Raw genomic sequence first — 24,633 nt, forward strand, 5'->3', positions numbered from 1 at the left:
AAGACAGATCTGCCTCATTTCCCAGACACAGAGATTCTACCCAACTTGCTGCTTTTTGAGGTATAGCCCAAGTTGGAGGACCTGAAAGGGGTATTATTCTTATTCTTCATTATACATTCTCTATAGTAAGTGATTCAAATATCATGTAATGTTTATTTTAACTATCACTACTCTGTTTTATCAAACCTTTATGCTAAATGAATACATGTATTATATTGACTTGACTAAATAAGAGGGATAGTGCTTGTACTGCTCAAGTTATTTTTGAGATCTTTGTACCATGTCAAGATAAACCAAATCATGTCTCATAGTAATTATCATGACTGTACAATACTTGTCTCAAGCAACTCATGAATATTATAATGCTCTTTTGTGCTCTTTGAAAACAATGCCAATGTCCTTTATTGCATGTGTGATTTTTCTTTCACCAAAAATAAAGGCCTTTTGTTTTCAAGCCAAGCTTTAATCATACTGGAGTAGAATTTTCTAATTGCACTGTATTTTATTTATAGCTCAATTATAAGCTTTGCGCCTCTTTGCATGTTGTTTAGCTTACTAGGCAGTAGTAAAATAGCAGTTTATATTATTTATTAGACACATTTTACTTAGGAAAGCATTTCACTGCCCATAAGGAAATCTCTTAAGAAGCACAGGCTGTAGTTTAATAAACTTTAAAAAGGCAAGAATTACAAAAATACTTTCAGAATTAGAGGCTACTACACTTTTAGTTTTTATTCCATTTTAGTAAAGTCACTTGGTTGGGTTGAATGTGCAGTTTTGCAATTTTTTGCACTTTACTGTTACCATATCATAGTTGTAAATATTTAGAAACTTTGTGATGCTGTGCTAGAACACTACACAGAAGTAAATAGAACTAGACAGTATTTTAATTCTGAATTCAGAACGAGACACATTTGAAACAAACAGCCAACTGAAGACAATTCTGCCCCTGTCCCCATAATGTTCTTTCCGATAACGATTTGTTGCACCACACAAGTAGGCCCTGTGAATCCCAAAATAGACTTAAATGTCTGTTTTGCACAGAGCACATTCCAAACAGCCCCTTCCAAACCCTTGCTCTTCAGAAGCTGTAATTATAAAAATGGCAAACATATTAGAGAAGTCTGAGGTCTGTTTCAGAGCCAAGGCAAACAGGCATTCTGTTTTTTTTCTTTTTATGCTGATGTATGCTACCTTACTGTCAAAAATGATCTCTGTCAGCTTATATAATGCTGAGGACCTGCAAGGCTGGGTCATGAGGCATCCTAACTGCATGCAAAATGAGGGAGGACACAGATAAAATCAGGGCTGCTTTTCAACAAAGGTCACTCAGTGAGTCATTCTTTTGTTTTTTCAAAGCCCAGTGTGAGGGACGAATCTCTAATTAATTTAGCAGGAATAAATAGAGCTGTTATTATGTTCCACTCTGCTCAAGCTGTAAATGTCAACTGTTAAACCAGTTATCTGCAGAAAATGTTTTTAAATCCTCTTCAAACCATAAACAGCATGCATTATTTACTGTGTGCTTAAAGCAAAGCTAATTCAGTGCATTTTACACAGCTATTTGGTTACATAGTAATCAATGTGAAATGCTTACAAATAAATATGTGTTCATACAGTATTTATGCCTGCTGGTCCATGTGCTGAACATGAGCCTAACCCTGGTTGGGAGGCCAGTCCATTACAGGGGTACACTTATACCCACCCACCAATTTAAAGAAATTAATTAATCTTAAATGTATTCTAGTGGGATTTGGAAGGGTCCCTAAGAAAACTTTAACCAACACAAAAATAGCATGCAAACTCTGTGTAGACTGTGGCCCAGCAAGTCATTCAATGCATTTATAATAACAAATGCACCACACTACCACTCGGCTTAAGATCAGTAATATATTTCTAGTGGAAATTTGCAAACATTTATTGGTAAACTTCTGCAGAAATTGATAAAATTTCTTACTAATTTACTATATTAAATTAATTCCACAAATCTGATTTTTTTATTTCAACATCTCTAATCCATGTGTTTTAAGGTTAACTTGAACAAGCACAACTTATGAACAAATCCACAAATGTGCCCATCGATTGACAAGAGTGCTATTTAATGCTGATTCCCACCCTGTGCCTATTGATGCTAGGATAGGCACTAGCCTCCAATAAACGAATTAAACAAAATAAATTGCCTAAGGATTTTAGAGAGGGAATGGATGGATGGGGATTAGTATCACATGTGGTGTATATTAAATAAACTCTGTGAACCCGTTCAGTGTAGCATTAAACAATCAGCATTTCTTTTTTTAAATTTTGACAGATGACGTATGATTACAGTTTCAGTGGTTTTAGGCAGCAAATAAAATAGTGTTTTACCAAATCTGGTGAATATTATACTGCAGCAGGTGCATACAACTGAAGGGAGAGGGTTCATAAAAATTGCAGACATGAACTGCTTGAAAGCCAATTCATTCAGAGTAAAATACCGCAGAGTTTTTCACTCTTCTCTTGTGGCTGCAATCATTCTAGCATTTGTTTGACGCCAGCAGCAGGAATAATGAAAGGCTCAAGTTTCCAAAAGCCAATGTATGTGTATAATTTAATTTTCATTTGATACAGGAAGAATATGGGCACGTATGGTGGGTCGTTGGTTTATTCAACACATGTTGGCTGAATGAGCCATTTATTGGTTTGTAGATGTTTTCTGCTCTTAGCTGTTCCAGATGTTAAGCTTTATTATGTGGAGCTTGATAAGATGTATGAAGAGGCAGAGTCTGATTTACATTTATTTTTTTCCCTTTTCTGTAGTACATTAGCTAAAGGACTGTGTCATTCTCTATGAATGCTTTATACCCAAGCGCTTCATTTTAAATCAAGGTTACATGTTTCAAGAGCTTGATAACATTTTCTGAAATATTGCACACAAATTATAATTTTTTTAAAATTTTGGCCTGTACCACAAAACTTGACTACAGTTCTGATTTGATTCCAAGTGAAGTGCAAATGTGTGATGAAAGACAGTCAGCCTGTATATTGCAATTATATACTACATTCAGCTGTTACACACCATCCCAAGGTGGGCTAAGCCATGGCACAGGAGGACCTGAAAGCTCTAGAACTCAAACATTGTTTTCTATTCTACTAAATGTCTTGTGGACTCGGTCACTGACTCAAAAATGCCAAATATTGATTAAGAGTTCCTCACTTAATAGTCTTAATAATAGCATAATAATATTACATCTACCTCCTGAATATGTGTTTCAGTGAAATTTTAAATTGTTCAGAATAAACACACTCATTGTTTTAAAATCATTCCTGAAAGCCTGGATAATGAAAAAGATGTTGTATTATCTTGTCTGTATTGTTGAGATTTTGTAAAATATATTTGGAATTTGAAAATGAAATTATTTATGATCATGATTTTATATCAGTCAAAAATTACTAGACCGGTGTCAGACCCAGGCCTAATTTTGAAGTACACTCACCAGGTACTTAAGTTTTCCTATGACAACTTAACAGTTTGTGTTAAGGTAATAAGATAAAATAACCATACTACTGTGTTTACGCACACACACACAAGTGGAATAAGTTGAGTAACCTGGTTAAGGCAAAAACACACTTTCTTAACCATTACCGCAAGTAATCGTCATTAAACTGTGCAAAAAAGAATTAAATATCATTATCTTTTAACCAGGTTTCTCAGAGACGAATATTCTCTTACTGAAATAAAGGTTTATATGGTATTTTAGAAACCAGGTTTCTATGAATAATTGCTTTATTGAAGTGCATGTAACCAGTGATAGACTGCTGCCCCATTCAGAGTTTTTTTGGTGTCTTGCATCCAGTTCAGTTGACATAGGCTATGGCTCCTTGTAGCTCTAAAGTGGGTTAAGAAAACAGATATGTCTCAGCTAATTTGTGAAGATCTCCTTATATCTTTGTTGTTTAGCAGATCTGATATCTCGTGGTAGAACGGAATTCAGATACTCGGACAAGAATAGAATCTTTAATTATAGTGTCTTATAATTAGATTGAAGATAAGCACACCGTCACATGTCACTCAGATAAACCTGTGGGCCTGTACTGTATAATGAAAGACACTTTCATCTTCCAAGTTGTTATACTTTAAATAGATTTTTATCAATTAAATAATTCAGAGAAAGACAATACAATGTCTTTATTTGTGTCTTTAACGAAAGGACTTTATTAAATTCTGTGGTAACCTTAGAAAAACAAGCCAAAATATTGCTTTGATTTAATTTCAGCACTGATATAACCTTACCAAACGCTGGCCAAACAGTGTGTGTGTGCAGGGAGCTTCTTTATTTTCAGGACTAAAATCAAAATATCACTACATTTCCTGACACAAGTTTTCTATAAACATTTTGTGGGGTTAGTCTAAAGAATAGGTTTATTATTATACTAGTTTAAACATAAATTTGTGAAATGTAAATTTCCCCTTGGGATTAATAAAGTATCTATCTATCTATCTATCTATCTATCTATCTATCTATCTATCTATCTATCTATCTATCTATCTATCTATCTATCTAAATATTAAATAGTAAAACAAATCATAATTAATACATTTATGAGTAATAGTTGGCACAGTGGTTAGCACTGCAGTCTCCCAGCTTCAGGAACGTGGGCTCACTTATAAGCACAATATGTAAAATATATAATTTTTGCACTGTTATGTTATATAATTCAAATTAAGTTGTAGTTGGTTTATATTTGATAAGAAAAATCTACTTGTTGATTCTTGTATTGCATAAGTTTGCAACATTTATCTTCTCTCTTTGCAGATATACCGCAAAACAGTGCATCAGCTGACACAGAATCTAATACGTAAGCTGGCCACTCTCAGTCAATATGAAGAAGTTCTAGCAAAGATAAATGCCAGTGTCACCGACAGGCTTACTGTACTGAAAACCAAACCCCATTCTATTCAAAGGGATGTCTTGACAATTTGCAGTGACCCATATACTCTAGCACAGCAGCTTACACACATAGAGCTGGTAAGTGAATTTTTATAATGCTTTAAAGCTTTTTAATAGCAGCTTCCAGATTTGTCAAAGAAGGTTTAGCGATCATTATAAAAATTTAAATCATCCCATGATGGAAAGCCAAAGAAGTACTGCAAAAGAATATTATATAATGGTGCAGTTAGATTTGATTCTGACTGTTTTTTGTGTTGCATTTTAACATTTTTCTCAAGTTCTCAAGGATTTTCACCAACTATTCTGGAGACAGGCTTATTAGGTTGAAGGTCAATACTGTAGCAGGAGTGTGGTTGTGAGTCAGTGGGCCCAACAATCATGTAATATTCTATTCAGGATTTTGTCATGCAGTTATATGCTATAGCACCAAAAAACCCTGTAATGGAAACCAAAAGTTGGGTAAATAGATATATTATCACCTTTATTCACTTTTCAGTGAATAGCAAACAGTCTTTAAGGGTAGGAATGTAGGTAGGTAGATATTATTTCTTACAACTAGGGTTTCTTAAATCAATGTTTTTTTTTCTTGTTCTTGTGCAAGTTCTATCATTGCCCTCAAAGTTATTTAAAACATGAATACAGTGTCACTGTAACTGTCTTCACATTAGCTTTTTTACTTTTCATAATTGTTTTTTCTGTTGTATTTAAACTGGTAATTTATTTCTGTTGTGTCAATAATTTTCTTTTTTATAGATTAAGCATCTTTTGTATTAAACATAAAATACAGTAAACTTTAATTGAAGTTAAGACATAAATAATATTATAGGAATTACCTGAAAAAGTAGATTCTTCATCTTGAAAAACAGAGAGCTCACACCCAATGGCAATGTAGTTGTTCATGAGTATACTAAACTTTGCAAAACTGGTCACTTCTTCTCATTTTAGGAGCGGTTGAGTTACATTGGACCGGAAGAATTTGTTCAAGCTTTTGTGCAAAAAGATCCCTTGGACAATGACAAGGTACATAAAGAAATTCCATCCGTTGGCACAATCAGTTTTAGAATGTTGGGGGCATGGTTTTGGTCCAGTAAGTGCATTGGCTGCATTCACTGTTGATTGTTGGTTAGAAATTAATAAAAGACTTAGCCATATGTTTATAGCCATAATATTTTCATTTTTTTCCACTATTACTCTGTGTTAGATCATTTGGAGACCTATACATCTGATTATGGGATGTTTTCTGTACTGGAAGAAAACTTGATCTTCCCATTATCAGCATTATGCTGTGAGAAAACATTAAAAATTTAAGGTTTTCATTTTTGGACCAGTGCTCTATAAACCCTATTTTAAAACACAAGAAAAGGCACAGTATCTTTAAAAATGTGTAAAAAATTTGAGAGTACAGTATATTAAAAATTATTTTTATTGAAAATTAATGTATACTGTGAATGTCACAAAATAAATTTCATTTGGAAAAACAAAGAGCTTTCCATTTGAACTTAATTTATTCATTCAGTCATAGAATCTGCACAGAATTTTGAAAATACATAATAACTTAACATTATATTTCTTTGTATCATTCTTCTTTAACAACAGACATGTTTTAATGACCACAAGAAAACAAGCAATCTTGAAGCATACGTGGAATGGTTCAACAGACTTAGCTACTTGGTAGCAACTGAAATATGCATGGTATGTCTGCATAATGCTCACACTTTGCTAATGTTCCATTAAGCTAAACCAGGGGTGCCCACAATTTTTTGGCTTGCGAGCTACTTTTTTCAAAATGACCAGGTCGAAATGATCTACCCACATTAATAATGATATAAATATATATATATACTGTATATATATACAGTATATATACTGAGTATACTTTATACATAAAATGTATGTTGTCGTACCTTGCATAACTGAATAACCTTTATGGCACAATAACAATTCAATACATTTATGGTCACTACAGTATTGGGATTTAATAATTGTCATGTGGGAAAAGGCTGACTCGCATAAATAAGTAGAGCCGAATAATGCAGTCAGGGAGCTTTTGAATTCAGCCGAATAAACAATGATGGCTGTCCGATTAACTGCGATTTTAGTTCCCTCTCCTTTCTCTTTCTCAGATCGCTTTTTGGAAGGACGACGGTTTCGTATTTTTTACTAACAGTTTGAAAATGCCTTTCCACATTTTCCTTCTTTGGAACAACTATGATAGATTCACAGATCAGAAAAACGCACTTCGATTGTGACATTGTAAGAAAAAAATCCTCTTCCAATTCCACATCCAGCCCATACCCTCCCTAAACATGTTTTTTTTAAATCCCTTCTTTAGTCGATATCAACTGGAAGGCTAACTAGATCACAGCCGGAGTTTCACAGTAGCTCGCGCATTTGATCGTGCGTGCGGAATGACCAATGTGTTAGAAGAGAAGAGATCTCAGACTGGCCGTCCTGTATGTTAATCAAGTGGCAAATGCCATAGGGAGGATATATGATAGACTAACGTTTAAAAAAATTTTTTTTTTGAATGCATTGCGATCTACCTGCACTACCTTTGTGATCTACCGGTCAATCGTGATCAGTGCATTGGGCACCCCTGAGCTAGACACTTTTTAAAGATCCATTATTTGCAAAGTGTACTATAAAGCCTAACAGTTACTTACCTCTCCTTTCATTTGCAGCCCGTGAAGAAGAAGCACAGAGCTCGGGTTATTGAGTTTTTCATTGATGTGGCCCGAGAGTGCTTTAATATTGGCAACTTCAACTCCTTAATGGCAATTATATGTAAGTAAAATATGCAGAAAAAATAAAGATCAAAATGGCAAAAGTTAATTTTACTCTTGAGTAATAAAAATAAAAAAAGATGTGCTTAGTAGTTAGTGATGCTGCCTCATGGATCAAACGTCCAGGGTTGGAATCCTCTGCTTACCATGAAATGCACAAATGTCTTGTGTTTGCATGTTCTTTTTTTCTGGCTACAGTTCTCTTCATATTTTAAAGACACATCTGTTATCTTGATTGGGCTTCTAAATCAGTCCTTATAGTGGATCCTGTGATGTACTGGTTTCCTATACAGGGTTAGTTCCTGCCTAGTGCTGAAAGCCACCAAGACAGACTACAGCCCTCTGTAAACCTACACTAGATGATGATGGTCTCAGAGTATTATATTAATGTTTAGCCTGTTGATGGATCAAGTAAAGGCTCAAAAGTCAAAACGCTATGCTTCTAATGTTTGTAAAAAAAATTTTGAATGACATATTTCTTTACTTGTTTGATTCGTTTGGTAGATGTACTGTATATGTAAGCAGCTCTTCTTTAAACTTGCATATCTTCATAAGTAAATTTGGCTGAGCCTTATTACCTAAAGTGTGAAGCTGTTTTCCCTTGTTACAGTATACAGAGATATTGTAACCTAATTCTTGAAATCTTTTTATGAATAAAATATGTGACATCAAGTTATAAACATAAGCATTTTAGAAACTCTCTGAGAATTCAGGTGTTGAATATGAGAGGGCTTGTGTTTGTACATCTGTGACTAAATTGTCATCCTGGCACAGTGCCAACCAGAAACACTCTTAAAATGTTGTGGTAATTAGTTTACATACCATCAAAAAGTAAATATGTTGTTGAGATTACTTGATTTCAGTTTATGTTTAATAGCCCTATAAATTTTACATTGTGTGCAAACTTTATATTATAATTTAGAATTGTGGACTTGTAAGGGTATCAGATTTACAGTTTATTTTCTTTTGACTTGTGTGTATCATTTATTTAGAGCCAATTTTTAACAGTTAGTGAGGCATGGTGACTGAGTTATTTATGCTACTTCTTCTCAGTTCCAAGAGACTGATATCAATTGCTGGTTTGGTTATTCCATTTTCCTCCAAGCCACAAATTTGTTAGGTTTATTGGTGAGTTGTGAGTGAATTTGCTTTGTAGCACAGTGCTGCTCTATCCATGGTTCGTTCTGGTCTTGTTTAATGTTTTTTTTTACATTACGGAAATGTAAAATTCACCAGCACCAATGATTAAATAATGATATATACCTTTTAGACATGTTAGCTTTCTCATTTTACCTTATTTATATTATCATTCTAATTTTAATAATTCAATCAGAAAAATTTATTTTTCATCATGTTGCCCTTTTGGACACTTCCTGTATTGTTTGTATAGCCCTTCAAGGATAATTCTGTTTGCTTCATGCATGTTAACAGCTAGTCAGTGTTAAAGTATTTACAGTGAGCTCATGATTTTAATGAAATGTCAAATTAAAGATACAAAGAAAGAGTATGAAAAACAAATAAGCATAGAATGGTGATGTCAAAAGGTCCACAGTATGGTATAGTAGCATCTATTGTCCTAGATAGAAAGAGAGTAGAAAGTCGGGAGGAAAATGTGAATTTGCTGGACCAGTGTCACTGAGCCAGATGGTCAGTGCTGACCACAGCAGTGTTCAAAATTGGCAGGCACTGTATGTGGGAAGAAACTGCCAGTTGTCTCAGGCCAATCCTCTCCCTAGAGAGCTTGCCTCAGGCCGTGGTTTATGCAGCTTCTCCTTGGGGAAATTCAGGGAACATATAAAGGAGAACAGAAGAAACAAGCCATGGGAAAGGGGCAGTGTTTTGTATTCCACTTTTGTTCCAGCCTCTGCAGCTAACAGGAGGTATCACATCTGATGCCATATGTTTTGTCGCATAAATAATATTTGCATAAGTAGTTATTAAAAACTAAAAAAAATTCTTTAGTGTCAGATAACATTGTAAGCATAGTGCTTCTCTGCTGGTTCAACTGCTAAATGTTGCAAAGGTTAAAAGCTTGATTTGGCTTTGTGTAAAAGCCACATTCCTTTATGTGTTACACATGCCTTCACATCTCAGAGTATTTTCATTAATAAAGTAGTCTTCATATATCTTTTAATTTAATTGTATTTTATTTGCATAATTCATGATTCCCCTTTCAAAACCTATCATAGAGAAAATTTGCAAGTATCACTTTCTCCTTGTTTTGCCTGAAAGCTTCTGTCTTAAAAGGCAGCTCATGGTCATACTCTAAATGAGAATAATGAGTTTATATGCTGCTTTCATTTAGTCATTTTGACTAGATAGAAACAAAAGCCTTTGTACCACGTGTCAAAACATTTCCTTTGGCACTATGTGAAGTGGAAACAAATGTTACTGTTTCCCCAGAAGATTTACTATAGGGGAAGATCTCACAGCTTTGGATAAAGGAGAGGACAGCTTTCAATTTGCATTGATATGTGCTCACCAGTTTCTCTTTTTTTGTCTGCAGCTGGCATGAACATGAGTCCTGTCTCTCGGCTCAAGAAAACCTGGGCCAAAGTGAAAACAGCCAAGTTTGATATTCTGGAAGTAAGTAAGAAAAGCTCACTATTGGGGGTTTATCATTGTTGTCACTTGTTATAATGCATATACAAGCAGGAGCTTCTGAAAAGGAGGATCTGTTAGCTTTCATTACTGTACATCACTGAGATCAGGAGGCTTTGAGGTGTAACTCAATGGAAGAGTAACAAGGAGGCTAAACAAGGCATAGCATACAGCATTGTTAGCAATGGGTCTTTGAAGTGCTTTTTTACAAAAAGATGCACACCAAGATTATTCATGTTGGTTAAATAAGACAGTTGGCAACCTTGAATGATTAAAAAGAAATCATCCATATCAAGGGAGCTAAATAAACCTAAATAAAGTCAGGTTTGTTGCAGGTTTGTTTGACATTCCTTATAGGTCTACCTATATCTTTAGTTATCGTTTAAAATATATTGCTAAATAACATGCTTTATCTAATCAAACCAGCTTTTTTATATGCACCCTTCACAGGTTCCCTTTCCAGGGTTGGTTCTCACCTTTTCTCATGATGCTGGTGTGTGGTCCAGCTCTCATGATCCTGAACTAGATTATTTTTGAAATATATTTATATTTTTGTACTGAATGTCCACAGATTTTTATACTCATGGTGATTAAACAGTACTTCAAATCTCTGTATTTGTTGATCCTTTATTGTGAGCTCATCTTAGCAGAATTCATATTGTATTTATGTCCAGAAAGTCATTGGAGGACAGGGTGGTGTTGATAGTTGTACTTGTTCACATGTGTGATACTCAACTGGTCACTAGTAAAAAGTCAAATCTTCATATTCAGGCTCTGCCACTGCACAAATTGACAAACTTATTTGTGAATTCATAATTAATAGTTGGGCAAAAAATACATAACTTAGGATATTTTCAGGTCTTATTTTATTTAACTAAATGGATACCTAGTTAAATATAATTAATCGTCATCAATCACAATAGCAAGCAAATTATTGCTTATGAGTTTGCAGTAGTTGAAATAGGTGGAATGTCAGAATATTACAAGTTACCTAGAACATTATCTTAAATCTGGACCACATTATAGATTTTCTATTATGTTTTAATCCTTAAATGCCAGATGTTATTGTAGGTTGTTTAATCCAGTCACGTACTTTGTGAAAATTGGTGGTGCTCCAGTAAAATTCTTCTTGAGCATGGGAAAAAAAAAATGAAACAATTATAAATAAATAAACTGGAATTTGTTTTTGGCAAATGTGCTGAGCCTTGCTTGTTTTTGTATTTTAAGGGAGTTTAGCATATTTCATTCTTTCCCTAACCCTTTCTGGCCTTTTGTGTTTTTCTCTTCAGCATCAGATGGATCCCTCGAGTAATTTCTACAACTATAGAACAGCACTGCGTGGGGCCACACAGAGATCTTTGACAGCTCACAGCAGCAGGGAAAAGGTAAAAACATCATTCATTTCAATCCACATCACTTTCAAAATAATACTAGCAGAGGAAGGAATTGCAGAGCAGCTTATATCAGTGATTATGCACATACTGATCCTTGTGATTATACCAGGGATAAGAATGTGGAGGAAATCCTGAAGAATCTGATAATCCTAGTAAAGAAGACTGGTTTTCTCCCCAAGTACAGTTGTGCATAGTAAAACTATGACTCTTTTTGTATATATGTATATATTTAACTACATCTAATTTCTGAAAAAAATGCCTTATGACACTTGTAGTAAAATGAAAAGCCTAGTCATACAGTGCAAATGTACAGTTTTGTTTTTCTTTTTTTGTATTTTAGCATACTCATAATGGCAGTATACATGAGTATTTATAGTGTAGTTATGTTATAAATCATTTATGTGTGTATTGTCTTGTACATTGAGAACCCCTTCACTGGTGCTCTTCGTATTATGCATTCCAATGGCTAACATTTACAAGAATATTTTAGAGCCAATTTTCCCTCTTTTGAACTTTACAAACCTCTACAGGTGTCACATTTGAGCAGATCAGTTAAAAGGTTTGAGGCTCTATATGTGCATGGTTTGTGTAACTGTGTAGAAATAGAGGCAGACTTTCTTCTTGCACTTTGGGCAGGCAATGTGGTGTAGTGGTTTGGGCCCTGGGCTTAGTCTTCGAGGTTTTGGTTCTCTGTGACCATTTGGAAGTTATCTAGACAACCTGTATTCCAACTGTAAAAATAACTATGAAAAGTTGTAATGCATTCTGATCTTGTAAGTCACTCTGCATAAAAACATTAATCAAATATACTGTGTAATAGTAGGATACCAAGTACTTACTCTTTTTCTTGAGGTTCATCATTTCATGCAATAGTAACCACATACACACTATCATTTGCCTTTTTAGTATATTTCAGTAATTTTTTTAACCAAACACATTAATATTGGTTATATGTAGATTGGAACTCAGTCCAGGGTTGACCCCTGCCCTGCACTTGTTGTTACTGAGGCTACAGCTTCCCGTAATACTAGCATTCATTTATTGAGCTGGAATGGTTGTTTTTTGATATTGTTAGGATAGGACAAGGGCACTTCTGTATGCAGGCTCAAGAAGCAACATCTGTATTTTTACAATTTAGCATTATGTTGTAGATGCCTCTAATGCTGCCGGGGGTTGGTTACCTTAAATCTAATCCTTCCATGATGGTTTGTGGCTGATACTGAAATGATATGTATGGACTTTTTCAAAGGAATAAAGGGGTGTTTTACTGCCCCTAAGGGGTAACTAAACATTATGTCATCTGTTTATAAATATTCACTCCTTACATTTCAATGTCATGGAGTAGTTAATATCAATCATGGCTGCAGTGTGCACAAGGCAGGAACTTTTTAACATTCATTAGTCCATTTCAGCTGACATTTGCATTCACTCATACTGGGAAAATTTAGAATTGACAGTTAACTTAAGTTGCCCATATTTGGGTTATGGGTCAAAATTGGAGTGCATGTAGAAATGTAGCATATTCCTAACATGCTTTACATTAATTTTAGACACAGATGTGGAAAGTGACTTGCTAGAGGTTACACAGTAAGTGAGTGGATGTGATTCAATCAGCAGTCTTTGGAATTTTAAACCCAATGCTTCAGCCACTACATCAGCCACTACTACTGCTTTCCTACTACACCACCCAGGGAATATGTGCAAACTCCACACACTTCATCATCAGCCTAAAATTCAAACTTAGGACTCTGAAGATAAGAGGCAGCAATGCCAACCACTGAGCTACCATGAAATCATTTTGTAAATATTTCTATAAATAATGATTAGATTATGCATTTGGGAATCTCATTATTTGAATGATAAAGAGAGTCTGTGCAATAGAAGTCAGTAATGTTTAACTTCAGAACAGATACCCTTTTTATTTTATTGGGAGGCTCAGTCTTGTACATTACTTACAGTATTTAATTGAGAACAAAATGTTCCCAGAATAGGAAGATCTCACAGGTCAGAAGGGCTTCTGTTTTATTTTCAGTTCTTTATAAATGTCCTTAGAGAAAATGGGCCAGCATCCAGTTTCTGTTTTTGGGCTTCCCTCCCACACTGGCTTCAGGGAATCTATAAAGTGTACTTTGCAAGACTGAATTATACTTTACCTGAAAATATATACAATTAAAAATTACCCTTTTAAAGATTTATAATTACCAAGCTACTTATTTTTATGGAGCATATGCTAAGACAGAAAAAGCAGGTATCTATTTAAAATGTTTTGTTAGCATTACTTTATTTCCAGTGTCTTTGAGTATGAGAGATCTTAATAATATTTTTAGCCTAGGTTGTCACAGTGTTTAATGTTGTGTCCTCATTCCTCCAAAGATCAGGGTTCAGTCTGCATCCAAACCAATACCTTGGTTGAATTAGCACAGTACTTGTGTTTATCTTTTTAGAACATATGTGGAAGACTGTTTTCTTTCTTACAGTTGGGTCACAATCAGGTTAAGTCATTTGGTTATGTTTATACTGTAAGTTGGAGGTGAAGTTTGAACTGGCAGTGCCCTAGCAACTGCACCACACTGCCAGTTTCATATATACATCTTATATCTGCGCTTTCATGTTTCCTTCCAAAGGCATGTAGGTTATGTTTAGAACCACCTGGCCCACATTGACTTGTGCCCTTCAGTTAACTAAAATTTAATCTAGGTTCTACTCCTGCCTTAAATACAATGCTTCCAGGTAACCATTGTGCAACCCCTTAATAATGATGTTTGCCAATAATTGACAAAATAAGAGTTTTTGGGTACACATATTGTTTTACGTTGCTGTTAGAATAAATTACTCCTCAGTTGCATACTTAAAAAAACAGAAGTATGTAAATTTGATTATATGGTTTCTACTGACCCATTTTAGTTGTTTGAAACTTTGTGAGAGAATACTCCACCACAAATTGGCCATGCTCACATTTTATTATCCTGCCTTGCATCTGATTCCATCAACTATCTATACTATGCAACACTGGATGGGACTAAGGTGGTGCAGAAAAAGTAGAAACAAGAAAGATTATACAGTATGTCAGTGTAAGGCTGTGCCATTCCCTGAGCAGATGTGTGTTCAGAATCATGATGAAAACCTCACACAGAAAATATGTCACATCATATCTATTTCTCTTAAAGCTTCTGCTAATGCTTTGACCTGGCCTTCCTGAATCTGAGTCCTGACATCTGCCATCTGGACATGAGCACTAAATAACCCACATATATTTATCATGCATTTACTAAGCTATGTGTTAATCTTTCCTAATAGAGGCATTTCAAGGTGTTTATATCATTTTACTGTAGATCTGAGTCATGTTTAGTAAAGCAGCACTATACTGAGAGCAAGACAGCACTAGCAACTCTGTGCTACCCTTTGAGTGGTATACAGTATATAATCCAATAAAAAGTGTACATTAAAATATAAATAAATATTTAATAAATAATAATAATAATAAATTCACTATACCGTATGTAAAATATATTATTGTATGTAAAAATATATGTATTTTGATATTTCAAAGGAAAAATAATTTCTGTTGTGCACGATTGTATACCATTTGATATTTGACAGATTTTCTCTACTTGTTATGTTTGAAGTGTTTCAGTAGTAAAAATATAAACAGAAAATTGATTTATTTTAACTCATGATGTAAGGTATGTTAACAAAATATTTCCAATTGTTCTCTGTTTTTGCAGATTGTCATTCCCTTCTTCAGCCTGTTAATCAAGGATATTTATTTTTTAAATGAAGGCTGTGCAAATCGACTTCCCAACGGACATGTCAATTTTGAGGTAAAGTTGTTCATTTTACGTCAAACATAAGGTTTTATAGTGTTTTCGTCATTGTTTGAGAACTACTCAAAGATGATAACTTGTGACAACAGAGCCAATATTTAAGTTTCCGTGATTGGTAATGTCTCAAGTTCAACTGTACTGTTTGTGCTTATTTTTAGAATACCTTCTCCTTTTCACAGCAGCAAGGCAGCTATAATGCAGCATTTGCAGTGGCAAATAAATGTTTTTTTTAATTTTGCATCCCACTGATTATGATTGATTTTATTTTTCTATAGAAATTTTGGGAGCTGGCTAAACAGGTCAGTGAATTCATGACATGGAAGCTGGTTGAGTGTCCCTTTGAGAGAGACCGGAAAATCCTGCAGTATCTGCTGACAGCACCTGTCTTCAGTGAAGATGGTGAGTTATTTGTCTCATATATAGGAAGTACAAATTGTTTCTACTTTTCTGTAATGCAGGTTGAGTAACCGTAATTTGCAATTATAAAATCTGAAACTTTTCTGTGCACCAATATGATGCCACAAGTATAAAATTCCACACCAAGGTTCTCTTTTATAAAACTTTGCTTCGATTAAAGTGTGAAAATAGATATACACCAAAAAGTGAATGCGAATAACATATATGCAAATTTAAATTGGATTCATTCTTTCAGAGTAGGGTGGGAATGTGGGGAATCCTCCATGAAGCAATAACACATGATCGACACTTTGGTGTCTGGCAAAATATCGCGCTGTGAAGAAATAACACATGATTGACAATTGGTTAATGTTGGGGAGTAGGGGTTGAATGTGGGGGGGCTGCACCCCTAGAAGCATCAAACACCACTAAGCAACAAAACATAGTCAACAAGCTTTGTCCTCTGTGAAGTGTCACAATAACATATGTGTGGCAGTTCAGAAGTGCTGCACCACCCCAATAAAATTGCATATGACTTGTACATTAATAAAATGTCACTACTTACAGTTAACAAAAGCAGCTTTATTTTCGTTAAGTGTCCTTGTTGCTATATGAGTTAATTTAATTGCTCCAATTACGTTTGGAAAACCAGACACTGCTGCAAATTGCCTGTTCATATTGGCAAAAACATGTAAAGGTTATATGTATTTACACCCACACCATACAAAAACTGAATGTACTGCCTTGTCAGTCTTTTAATGGTTTCCAGCACAGTGGGTGTGATGAGTGAAGGTTGGCTGAGCTATTCCTGAACTGTCAGCCAGTTCCCTAAGGAGTGACAACATATAGCTGATATAGACTGACAAAATTCCAAAACAGTTCTTTAGAGCAGATACACAGCATTGGCCCTCTTAAAAGGGAACTAAAATGCATCATATTCATCACTTTTGAGGTGAAATATGTTATATTTGGTTAGTTTGGCTACCTTTCCCTACTTGATCAAGGGTGTCGGCATGATATCGTATTACGTATATGTAAATATTGCAAAAAGATCTTCTGGTCCCAGGCATTTTGGATTAGGACAAACAGACTGTGGCAGCCTAGACATTGCGATTGTACATTATTACCATTTGTGATGAACGTTGATGAATGAAGGCAGTATGTATAGTAAGATCAAAGTATGTACTTTATTCTTGATGATTGTTTTTCTTTTCAGTTTTCAAATAAATTATTGCTGGCTCAATAGGTATAAGCAGATCTTCACGTAATGAAACTTCACAGTTAAACAGCTCCATTTATTATAATTTCAAAACTAGTTACTAAAATGTGCTAATAAATCCTGTATATTGCATTGCAAGTTATGGGTGGTGCTTAACAGATTTGATTCCCCTTTTTTATAATGGAACTCTCTTAGAGGTTTAAAGTCATCTTTTTTTTCTCATTTTAGCACTTTACTTAGCCTCTTATGAAAGTGAGGGTCCTGAAAACCACATTGAGAAAGACAGATGGAAGACTCTAAGGTATATACTTGTTTTTTTTTTATTTGTTAAACTTGATAGTTAACACAAAACTGAAAAATATAATTGATCATTTCATTTGGTAGTAGTCATACGCATACTGAATGAAGTCTTGTGTCATGCATAGTTTCTATATTCTGTTTATTCCTGCAATGTCTGCTATTTAATTTGACAGAAATTAAAATAATTACACACAGGTGCTCTAAATTTAAAAAAAGATGTGTTCTGTTCAAATAAGTTGTAACTGATTGTAGTGGAACAAAATACAATATGTGCAAAACTAAGGGAAAAATGCCACAGAATAATGTAGTATTTGTTTTTTACTTGCCATCAAGTAGAAGAAGGTATTGTGATTGGATTAAAATTACAGCTTTGAGTATTGAACAGATTTGAATGATTGAAACATGATTTGACAACTCGAGTATGATGGCCAGGTCCAAATACGTTCATCGGTCTGTATGTTTGTGTTTGTGTCGCTGGTGTGAAAACCCTCTAAACAGATAATCTCATGCAGAGTAATTCTGAATTTCTTATGACAATCTTGACTTGATTGAATCATTTATCAGTAGCTGGCACTTTGCTGAGTTATATTTCAGATTTTGTTTACCATGCTGTTTGTACTCTTTTTGAAAAAATGTTTCACATCAAAGTATTTTTAAGTGTCACCACACCTTCCTAGCTTGCTCTCCTTTTGCACATAAGGAGGTTTTACCATGGATGCCACTGACTTTATTTTGTGTAAAAATGCTTCAGACAGAAATAGTTGGTGATAAATACAAATAATTTCAGTCATCTTTTGAAGCTCCAATCCTTTTTTGAGAAATGGAAGAAATCATCAGATTACCAAATGTGATATCTGATATGCCTACTTAGCAATAGCTCATCCACCTTAGTCTCCTGAAGTTCACAACTGGTGGTTATTTCATGTTTACTTCTGTCAAGTGATCATTGGTGTCGGTTTTGCTATTTATAAATATGGACCATGGATCATATGGACCACACAAAGTTGTCAATGATGTTATTCACATTAAGGAGTAGATCAAAACATTGCATCAGAAGCGTTCCACTAAAATGCCTTATCAGTAGCTAATCATTAAGCAGCCATTTTAAAGTCTTAATGTTAACTGCAGCATTCTACGTTGTCAGAGGCTTGCCCTGTGCTATTGCCTGCACTGTCAGTGTCAACTCAATGTAAAGAAAGCTTACATTACCTAAAATATAATTCATTGCTTTAGTTTACTGCCACAATATGATGCTTGAACTCGCCACTTCTGTGCATTGATGTACAAAGCATGTTTTAAACATACTCTATCCAACTCAGATGTTACCACTGCTTGTGTTTAAAACGATGAAATGTGACAGCTCATATTGAATTTTGTCTGATTTATGTAAAATACATATCTTACTTGGGATAAAGCTTAGCAGGTATGTGAGTTAATCATGGTGAGCAAAGACAAAAGCAGGTTTGAGTTGGTGTGTTCTTGTTCAGCTCCCATTAATGATTGTGCTGAAGTACACCAGCCTCTTACTTGATATTTGCAAAGACATTTTTTATATTGTTGCTGAAAATGGAAAGCATCTTGCAGTGATGTGCATCTGGTAATAAAGATACTTAAGGCAATGACAAAACAATATATATGAATCTTTTTATCTTCCTCACATTTAGCAACTTTTCTTTCTTTATTCATTTTACAGGTCTACTCTGCTTAGTAGAGTGTGATCTAACAAAAATACAAATCCAAGAAAATGGAGAAGTGTGTGACCAACTTTGTACAAACTGCTGCGTGATGGGATCAAGGAACAATGTGGTTCATCTTGATGACGTGGATAACTTACCATCTGCCCTGTGCTGAAAAGCTAACTGCTGGCTATTTTGCTCAACTGCAAAAGGCAGTTTGGTGATGATTGTGGCTCCTTTCCGTTTTGCTAACGCAATGGTTTTGATTTTTTTTTTTTTCATTCTTTCAAAGTTTTTCCCTGGCTGGAGTTTACAGAAATCTATTTCTGTATTTATCATCAAATAGAAACACATTGAGCCATGAGCCCTAGAAGCTTCAAGATGACCATATTCCCTTAGGAAACCTGAGACTGCAGGAGTGTTCATCACGCCAAACAGTATTACAGACCAGTGCTTTGTGGCTGCTACACTGTTCAACAATGTTGTCAGACTTTTGACTTTTCTTTCTATTTAATTGCAAGTTTGCTGCTGGATGGCCAACTCTGCATTGCATATTTGTAAACTTTCTTCAAAGTGAACAGTGATTGTATTGGTGGAAGCACCGTGTGACTCGAGTAACTGGAACACATTTGAATTTATTTGAACTATTTTCATTTTGTCTTTTCTTTTGTATTTTTTACATGTGATTAATGTTGAAACGTGTTATGTTAAACCGTTATGGATTAAAAACAATTTATACCAATTTGTAATATCAAATTTAAAAAAAAATATGGAAATAACAGTAACCACAATAATATATTATACCCAAATTACACATTTATAAAGTCACTAATATAATTTAAAAGACTGTACAATCTACACACGACACAAAATTGTCTTTGAAAAGAGAACCCTACTGCGTATACACAAACCTAAAATAAATCCAAGCACTTTGAGAAATGACTCATCAAATACATTCAGACGTCTTTCTTTTAAACACTAAACTCTCAAGCTTTGAGAATTATTATAAAGTAATATATAAAAGACGGAATTCTTCTTTTAATTTTGTATATATCTAGTATCATTTTTCCCAGTTTCATAATTCAAAAAATGTTATGTCATGAAGGATTGAGCATGAATTCTCACATTGGTGGGAATTTCCTCAGCTTACTTTGCAGCCTTTGCCCTCACAGTCGTGATCCGTGGCAGCTTTTCTGAAATTAATGGATGGCTTTTTTGTATTGTATTTTTTTAGAAAGGGCCTGTTGCCCACAGATGTACCGTGTGCTAATATAAACATAGATGATTTTCTACAGTGTTTTTTTGGTTCTAAAAATATGGGTTTGTACTAAGTACAAAATGTAAATATAGTTCATATTTTATTTACCAGCAAAACCACACAAATTCTAGATGTGACAGTAAATTGATTTCCTGAAAATACATGCCAGGTGATTCCATTTTTTTTCTTTTTTGTTTCAACCTGGAAAAACACCAGCATTTTGATTTGAAACAAAACAAAAAAGGCAAATTTTAAAAAGATTGACGGTGTAATTGTCAAATTTTATTAGGTTTAGCTTTTCATTTTATTTTTTTAATGTCATCATTCATGTTGTGGTACTTGAAACGAAGTCAGACTTCATTATTAACATGTGACTTAAAGCTTAAGAATTTTTTCTTGAGAAAATGTCATAATATATTGTGTTTTCTGTGTATATACTTTCTTTGTTTTGTGCATAGTGTTATGCGTTTCATTTGTCTGGACTGCTTAGAGGAAGCCTTTATAAGCTATGTAGATGCAAGAAGAATTTTTTTGTAAATAAAAGAGTGAAAAAATATTTTTAAAATGTGCTTTTTCTTTTCATAGTGAGTTTGAAGTAATGTACTGTATGTAAGCAGTTGCAGTAATACTGAATATATCTTTTATAATAGGGTGTTATTCTTACATTGTATTTAAGTTTCTTAAATATTATTATTCCCTACTGGCTATATGATAAGGCTGGCATCTTTCCTTTTTTAATCTACTAAATCTGATACAAGAAAACAGAGATAAAGATAGAATTACAGAAAAGATTGTGGCAAGGTTGGCAGAATCTTGGTGGAGAAATTGTGCTTTTTACATTACATACTGCATGTACCATATATATAAGGTATGATGACTTCAAATAAATTACATTACATTACATTTCATATATTCAAGCCTATTTCCAAAAGGAACTTATATATTCAGAAACTGACTCTATAGATATCATATTTGACACCAAGTGTCCAAAAGCTCATTATTTTTGCCAGATTGGCATCACGTATAAATGTTGATGGAAAAAAAGAAAAGCATCACTTTCTGCAATTAGAAAACTATTGCTATATTATACTATAGCTTGTCTACCTGTCCCAGATACACAAAAGCTTGTTATGGTAAACTTTTCCCAACAAGATCTGAGTCAAACAAAGCCTGATCAGGTCATTTTTAAAAAGGCCTTAATTCAAAGTTTAGGTCACAGGGAGACAAAGGCCACACTCCACAATGCCTCAGGTGTAACCACAAGCAAGGGAGAGGGCCATTGGCAAGCAGACTGTGTGCCAGGGTTGCAAGACTATGTATGGATTGAGCATCTCAACTGCAGATTTTAAGAAGATCTGGTTACCCCAAGTGACCACACCATTGCAGATTGGCAGATTAGATTAGTCCAAGAGATTGTTTCAGATCTACCAATTAAACTGCTGCTGAAGCTAAGAGCAGACATAATGCCACCAACAATTCCCAATCTGTGTGCAGCAGGCTCCAGACTCCTTTCCTTAAAGCAATGTGAATTGTCAGTGACTCTCTGTTCACAGCTCCTATACAACTTGACCCTACTGCAGGACAATCTACTGCAGTCACATCTGCTCTGAGGAATAAATACTGGTGTGCCTTCTCACTGGACCGTAACCACCTTTGATGTTCAAACCACCTTTGGGAGACACAATACCCTTACTATATATGGTCAGCAGCTTCTTAAGGCCCTTCTGACAGTGTAAGTTAACCTCCTGTAACAGCAGATTCAGAGGTTCATTGGCCAGAAGTGGTGACTGCATCAGACGGCCACATGGGATGGGCTGTAAGTTGAGTGTTTTCGATGTTAACTATGGTCGTTGTTGTACGATTTTGTTTTCTGCCATTATTTGTCTTGTATTTTCATTTTTTGTAGTAATTTTTTGGCCTCAAAAATGTTAAGCTGTCATTTTGGGGGGTTTTTGAAGTCAAGGAATTCATGCATTTTTTTATGTTTTTTTATGAATGTTTTCTTTTGAATTCTTTCTACCACAATTCCAAAGAGAGGTCAAAAACAGGAAAAAAAAATACATCAAAATACACGATCTCAACATAATCAAAAGTGAACTCACCAATGAAATTAAGCTCATTCAATGAACCGCATAGGACTGTGTATTTGTAAGGCTGTGGGCAGTCCCTTGACAATAATAGACAGGTGGCCCCACCTCTTGGGGAACCACCCACAAAATACAAAGAAAATGGGAGAACAAGCAAGGATTCATAGAAATGAAATAATACACCAAACTAATAATAAACACAGAATGATGGAAATAATAGCCATACATAACAGTATTAACATAAACAAAAGAATCAAACATGAACAAAAAAAGGAATATGAACACAAGCCAGGGAAGGAATCCTGTCTGAAACATAACATTCACATTATGTGATGAAGATCGGAGTCATGCATTTCCAAAATGGTCCGAATATACACATACAGTGGAACCTCGAGATACGAGTTTAATTTGTTCCAGCACTGAGCTTGTATAGCGAATTTCTCGTATCTAGAACAAACTTCCCCATTGAAAATAATGGAAATCCAGTTAATCTGTTCCGCACTCCCAAAAATATCAACATAATCAATTTTCCTAACAAATAACACTGATAAATAATATACACAAGTGGAACCTTGGTTTGCAAGTAACTTGGTTTACGAGTGTTTTGCAAGACAAGCTAAATTTTTTAATTAATTTTGACTTGATAAAACGAGCGATGTCTTGCAATAGAAGTAGTATGGATACACTTTGTCTGCTGAGCGTCATGTGAGCATAACTGAGCTGATGGTTCTTCTCTCTCGTGCGCATCTCTCTCTCATCTCTCTCGCTCGCGCACGCATCTCTCTCTCTCTCCTTATCTCTCTCGCTTGCTCGAGCACGCGTCTCTCTCTCTCTCTCTCTCTCCTCACGCATGCGTCTCTCTCTCTCTCCTTATCTCGCTCACACTCACGCATGCGCCTCTCCCTCCCTTTCTCTCCCCCTCTCTCTCTCCTCTTGAGGGCAATCATCTCCTATTCTCCGTCTGCATGTCCGCGATATTTTTGGATACACTTATACAGCGAACTGCTACAGCGAAACAATGAAATCACAAGTGCACAAACGCATAGATCCTCACGCTACGGGAGAACAAGGAACACTGAGTGAGCTGACAGGCTGGAAGCGTCAGCTTGGGTGAATCCCCGAGTCTAGTCGGATCGGGAAACGCGTCACGCATAACCACAGCCTGGCTCGTGGCTCATTACGCGAGCCAGTGCTCGTATTTAGATCCGAATTTTTCGCTCATACTTTCCTCTTTACTTGAATTTCTCGTATACAGAGGTGATCGTATCTAGAGGTTCCACTGTATCTTCAAAGAGCTATGCATGCAACTTATTATATTAACTTGAGCTCTTGGGTTTGACTGTATTTCACCACTTGACATCAATTCTTGTCTTTCTCATTTTGGCTCAAGGAGCATTCATCTTTCTCTCTTCTTTCTTGATCATCTTGCTTTATTCTTTTAGATCCTCATGTTTTCTTACTGTTTTGGCCTCTGTTTAAACGTTAATTTCCTTCCTTATTGGTGTCCACCTTTGCTTTTTTTCTCACTGTTTCTTTCTGTGCTGTCATTACAATTTTCTTTGTTATTTCAGCAAGTTTGAAATTTTAGCCCTACAATGAGTGTTACATTTCCTTTTTCCATCAGCATATAAATGATATGCAGCACAGTCCCAGTATATATTTTTTTCTATTATCTATACTAATAAAAGGCAAAGCCCTCACTGACTGACTGACTGACTGACTCACTCATCACTAATTCTCCAACTTCCCGTGTAGGTAGAAGGCTGAAATTTGGCAGGCTCCTTCCTTACAGCTTACTTACAAAAGTTAAGCAGGTTTCGTTTTGAAATTCTACACTTAACGGTCATAACTGGAACAACTTACGTACATATATACGGCCATAGCCTGCAGCTCGGTCGCCATGAGAGGCAAAACTTTTAGGTGACGGGTCTAAGCTAACATTAAATAAATCCGTGGACATCACAAGATTGCACGAGATAGCGCAAGCACAGCTGAGAACCTTCGATGCATGTACTCTGAGTGGCTCACGTGAACTGACTTTGCAGGACTGGGAAAGGTAAACCCGTGCATGCAGTGTGTGATGTCTCAGATAAAGAGGAAGACGAGCTGCTTATTGATGCAGTAGGAAAGGAACAACCCTCTGACGCTGAACAAGCCTTTGTCATCA

General features: G+C 35.2%; 1 protein-coding gene across 3 annotated transcripts in view; it reads left to right on the forward strand.

The window, feature by feature from the left end:
• rasgef1ba (RasGEF domain family, member 1Ba) overlaps positions 1-20,935 on the forward strand; it is a 33,969-nt gene extending 13,034 nt beyond the window's left edge. For all 3 annotated transcript variants that reach the window (XM_039758528.1, XM_039758529.1, XM_039758530.1), the window contains exons 5-14: positions 4,794-5,006; positions 5,874-5,948; positions 6,525-6,620; positions 7,610-7,712; positions 10,218-10,297; positions 11,602-11,697; positions 15,432-15,527; positions 15,806-15,929; positions 17,374-17,446; positions 19,139-20,935. In XM_039758528.1, coding sequence (XP_039614462.1) covers positions 4,794-5,006; positions 5,874-5,948; positions 6,525-6,620; positions 7,610-7,712; positions 10,218-10,297; positions 11,602-11,697; positions 15,432-15,527; positions 15,806-15,929; positions 17,374-17,446; positions 19,139-19,163 — 981 coding nt within the window. In that variant the 3' untranslated portion in view covers positions 19,164-20,935. The remainder of the gene's footprint in view (positions 1-4,793; positions 5,007-5,873; positions 5,949-6,524; positions 6,621-7,609; positions 7,713-10,217; positions 10,298-11,601; positions 11,698-15,431; positions 15,528-15,805; positions 15,930-17,373; positions 17,447-19,138) is intronic.
• The last annotated feature ends 3,698 nt before the right edge of the window (positions 20,936-24,633 follow it).

Source organism: Polypterus senegalus, chromosome 7, assembly GCF_016835505.1.
Source record: "Polypterus senegalus isolate Bchr_013 chromosome 7, ASM1683550v1, whole genome shotgun sequence".
In the NCBI taxonomy this organism is placed as follows: Eukaryota; Metazoa; Chordata; class Cladistia; order Polypteriformes; family Polypteridae; genus Polypterus; species Polypterus senegalus.